Consider the following 4,705-nt stretch of genomic DNA (forward strand, 5'->3'; position numbering starts at 1 on the left):
CATGTTTCAGCTCTTTCCACAGATGTTCAATAGGATTTAGATCAGGGCTCATAGAAGGCCACTTCAGAACAGTCCAATGTTTTCTTCTTAGCCATTCTTGGGTGTTCTTAGCTGTGTGTTTTGGGTCATTATCCTGTTGAAGGACCCCTGACCTGCGACTGAGACCAAGTTTTCTGACAGTGGGCAGCACATTTCGCTCCAGAATGCGTTGATAGTCTTGGGATTTCATTGTACCCTGCACAGATTCAAGACACCCTGTGCCAGATACAGCAAAGCAGCCCCAGAACATAACCGAGCCTCCTCCATGTTTCACAGTAGGTAGTGTTCTTTTCTTTGTATGCTTCATATGTGCATCTGTGAACATTGAGCTGATGTGACTTGCCAAACAGTTCCAGTTTTGTCTCATCTGTCCAAAGGACATTCTCCCAGAAGCTTTGTGGCTGGTCAATTTGCATTTTAGCAAATTCCATTCTCGCTTTTTTATGAGTTGCTTTCAACAGTGGAGTCCTCCTCGGTGGTCTTCCATGAAGTCCTACCTGTCTGACACTGATGTACCTTGACCTTGGAGTTCACCTCTAATCTCTTTGGAAGTTGTTCTGGGCTCTTTGGTTACCATTCGCATTATCCGTCTCTTCAATTTGTCATCAATTTTCCTCTTGCGGCCACGTCCAGGGAGGTTGGCTACAGTGCCGTGGACCTTAAACTTCTGAATAATATGTGCCACTGTAGTCAGTGTTTGAAAGTTTGAAAACACCTGTGATGCTAATTAGAGGACACACTTTAGTTTAACATGTCTCTATGTTCAAAATATTTTCAGTCCTTTCTAGGGGTACCTTCATTTTTGTCTGGGCCAGTTTCATTAGTTTCTTTTTTTAAATTCTTCTGTTGAACCACAATTCAAAAGCAATGACTGACTTTCTTTAGTTCATTTTCAGTAAATTTTTATTTATTATTACTTTTGTCAGTTTCATGTTATTCCAGTGACCATTGTGAGTTTCTCTTTGTTTAACAGAAGGGTACCAACAATTTTGTCCACGTCTGTATATAGCTAGCTAGCTAATAAAGCTCATATTAGCTTCATGAGTTGGTTGAAAACATGGTTTCTGTCTGACACACTTGAAGTAGAGTAGCATTATGCAGTAAATCGATGCACACTGCTTTTGATGCTGTAACAGACTGAATGAGTGAAAGTTTAATTTTCTTCCTATAAATAATTACATTCAGATTAAAGGTAAACTCACCTGGCTGGCCTGCAGTTCGGCCACATGGTCTCGTCACGACAGTCATCCAAAATGTCTGATGAGAACCAGTAACAGCTTCCGACCCTGACCCAGGTAGTGACCCAGAGTTACACACCTTCAACACAAGAAAACTTTATTTAATTAAAAAAACAAAACTGAACTGTGAGGTGGTAAAATGACAACATAAACAGAGTGTGAACTCACTCTCCACTCCGTCCGTCAGTAAATGAAGTATCAGGGCTCAGGCTGTCTGCCGTCTTTGCTCCTGACAACTGTCTATCTGTTGTCTTCAGACCTCTGTCCACACTCTCCAGGAAGGAGTCCCACTCGCTCTGCACACACAAAAACACAGCGATCAAACTAAACCATGGAGGCAGCTTTCTTTACAGCTGTGATTGCAGTCAAATAAAAGTCATATTTGTCTGAAAAAGACAATGCAAAGTGGGTTTAATCACAGTAGACAAGTATGACAAAATGACAGCATCACTTTTAAAGCCTCTATTGAGCTGTTATTTTATCAGTCAATCAGTGAGTTGCTTAGGCAGTCACAAAAAATGCCAAATACAGAAAGATTCATTTTATAATGACATAAAACAGAGAAAACCAATTAAATCCTCACATTGGAGAAGCTCAAACCAGCAAACATCTATCAGTGCTATGTTGATTAATTGCTTTAGTACTAGTCTGAACCAATGTGTGCTTTATGGCAGCTTCATCGATTTTTTTTTCTATCACAAACCTGCTTATACACAATATGCTGCCAGTTAATTAGATATTCTATTGGACATTATTAGAAACATTTTGCATTGTAAGATGTTTATATAACAACTGTACACACTGTGGATGAGACAAGGATGGTGGAGAATGTGACTCTTAAAATGACCTAGAACGGACATACACATACAGACCTCCAGCTGCAGAAGCACCTCCAGCTGCTCTCTCACTGCTGCTTTGCTGGAAAATTTTAAAATAATTATATGATTATTTAAATTTCCATTAATTACAACTAAAACACAGACACATAGTTTTCAGATTACACTGACAGAGTCAATCCAGGACTCAAATGTGATCTCCATGCCACAGTGGGTAACATCCAACACCTATCAACTGTGATTTTTGAAGCGCTTTTGAAGTGGTGAGTCAGAATTTGATGTTAGGCTGGAAAAACCCAGTGAAACAGTATTTGTATTGTCACAGGACAAGTGTTTAAGTCTAACACAGCATCATACAGTTGAATCAGTTAAAACTATCAGGTTTTGTGAGGACACCAACAGCCAGTTTGAGTTAATCATCAAAATATCTCTGAACAGTATCCTCTTACTATCCATCTGCCAAAATATTAATCTGTACCAAAAGCAAAACCATTTTTCATGCAAAAAACTGATGACCATTTTCTGACATTTTATAAAGCACATGATTTAGAAAATAACTGGCAGATTAATCAATAATTGTTTGGTGTTGTTGTAATCAAAATAAACTTCCAAAAAGAGAACAGAAATAGAACATGAAGTGTTCTGGCAACCTATTGGTAAGATGTGTAAATGTGTGTATTATTATTTTAAATGATCATTTTCCCATACTTACTGATAACACTTTTGCCAAATGGCCTCTGCTTCACTCTTCTTCTTCACTCCAAGACTGCTCAACAATAACAAAATACACTGTTACTTTACACTATAAAAATGCAGTATGTTAACATTTTGATTTTAAAAGTGGTTTGACTTGATTGTGGCTTTGCAGGTATTGAAAGCCTCCCACCTTTTGTACAAGTGTGCTCCAGCTGTGATTAAGCCCAATAAAGTAGTGATCTTATGTGGGACAAAATTCTCCAGGGAGACTGGATGAGAACAAAGGGCCATAGTTATTTGTGTGTAGTGCCATTGTGTTGGTAATAAGCATGACAGGGATTAATCCAGCCATGTGGTCACACTGACCCGTTTTAACTCAAGGACAAGAAGCATGTTTTGTAGCAAAGAAGACAGCTTCAATTACAGTAATAAACATGGTAAATAACATCCAGGCTCATGAAATGGGCAGAGAAATAACTAATACAGCTTAACAGAACATTAATCCAACATAGTGAGAATATACTGTAACCCCAGACCGTATTCAGATTTCCTACATTTTGATGCTCTTATTCTTTGTGAGAACCATACACTGACTATTTAATAAAACGAAATCTATTTTCTAAATCACTTCAATCTTCTTAGCAATTCGGCTAAAATATAACATAAGCAAAGGTTTGCCTTTTCTTACTGGCTCACCTACTGTTGTTGTTTTTCTACAGACTCCTTCCGTCTAAATAAGAACTTAACTCTTTAAGAGTTACTAGGCAACACTAGAGTTGAAACTTATTAACAGTGAGAGCCAATGTGTACTTTCTCTAAGCCGAATTACACGTAAGACCAAACCAAACACAGTCAACTAAGGAGTCGCTCTCTGTATGGTGTCTACCTTTCATGGCAACAAAAACATTAAAAAATTTAACAAAAAACAAAAAATAAATCTGTGACGACTGTCGCAGCATCTAAACCCTTATAGCTCAGTCCTACCTTCTGCATCCTGCTTAGCATTCTGTAGAAGGACGTTGCCCAAGTTGACCAACAGAGTCAAACCACTTGTTAGAGTTTCGTCTGATGCAGTCACATCCTCAGCCATGGTGACCGGCCACAGTCTGGAGGTTTGTACCTACTGTATATGAACAGCCATGTAAGCTAACTTAACTTCCTGATCACGTGACAAAATCACGTGCGCCGTGAATTAAGAATTAAGAGAGCGATTTTAAAGTGGTAAAATATTTCAGAATTTTAAGTTTAAATACAATTAACTAAAAATATAAATATTAAATTTTAGTTACACTTTTTATTGTTAAAAACAGCATAGTTTAAGCTATAGGTTTATTTTAAGAAAATGATCGTTTACAATATATTTTTTAAAAGGAAATGTTTAATTTTAATAAGTTTAGCTGTTAAAGTGAACATTAAAAAGTACTATTTATAAAATATTCTTATATTTATTGATTTAAGAAATACAGAAGTACTACTTGGGAGAGAAACGCCTCTTATATTTTTAAATGTGGGTCTATTTAACAGTAATAATGAATAATTAGTCAGATCACTGCAGGTAATGTTGCAGCAAAGTCTTTCCAAAAAACCCTACAACAGAGCCTGTTAAAACTGTCAACCAGTTTTATTGACTGCTGAACATTCATTAACTCATTCCATAGAAACATTCTCTCCTTCAAGTTGAGATAAGTTGTGCACTCATGGCCCTCAAGCCCATTGTAGCACTTAATGACTGGGTCACCCAGTCTGTTCACCCAAAACAGAAAATGACAACCAGTCATCTCAATCGCTGATATGAAAAAGAAGATGTGGCGCAAAGCAAGTGTAGGTCAATCACTGTCATTAATGCAGGAAATAAACTGAAAAGGTCAATTTGTTCTTAATCTGAGGAAATTAACT

The 4,705-nt window shown here is 37.3% G+C and overlaps 1 protein-coding gene across 1 annotated transcript in view; it reads right to left on the reverse strand.

The window, feature by feature from the left end:
- The window catches only part of selenol (selenoprotein L), an 8,812-nt gene extending 4,858 nt beyond the window's left edge, over positions 1 to 3,954 (reverse strand). The window contains exons 1-6 of the mRNA XM_020615361.1: positions 3,794 to 3,954; positions 3,000 to 3,078; positions 2,826 to 2,879; positions 2,150 to 2,195; positions 1,446 to 1,573; positions 1,242 to 1,356 (exon numbers count right to left, since the gene is read on the reverse strand). Coding sequence (XP_020471017.1) covers positions 1,242 to 1,356; positions 1,446 to 1,573; positions 2,150 to 2,195; positions 2,826 to 2,879; positions 3,000 to 3,078; positions 3,794 to 3,899 — 528 coding nt within the window. The 5' untranslated portion in view covers positions 3,900 to 3,954. The remainder of the gene's footprint in view (positions 1 to 1,241; positions 1,357 to 1,445; positions 1,574 to 2,149; positions 2,196 to 2,825; positions 2,880 to 2,999; positions 3,079 to 3,793) is intronic.
- Between the last annotated feature and the right edge of the window lie 751 nt (positions 3,955 to 4,705).

This window comes from Monopterus albus, unplaced genomic scaffold, assembly GCF_001952655.1.
Source record: "Monopterus albus unplaced genomic scaffold, M_albus_1.0 scaffold164.1, whole genome shotgun sequence".
Lineage (NCBI taxonomy): Eukaryota > Metazoa > Chordata > Actinopteri > Synbranchiformes > Synbranchidae > Monopterus > Monopterus albus.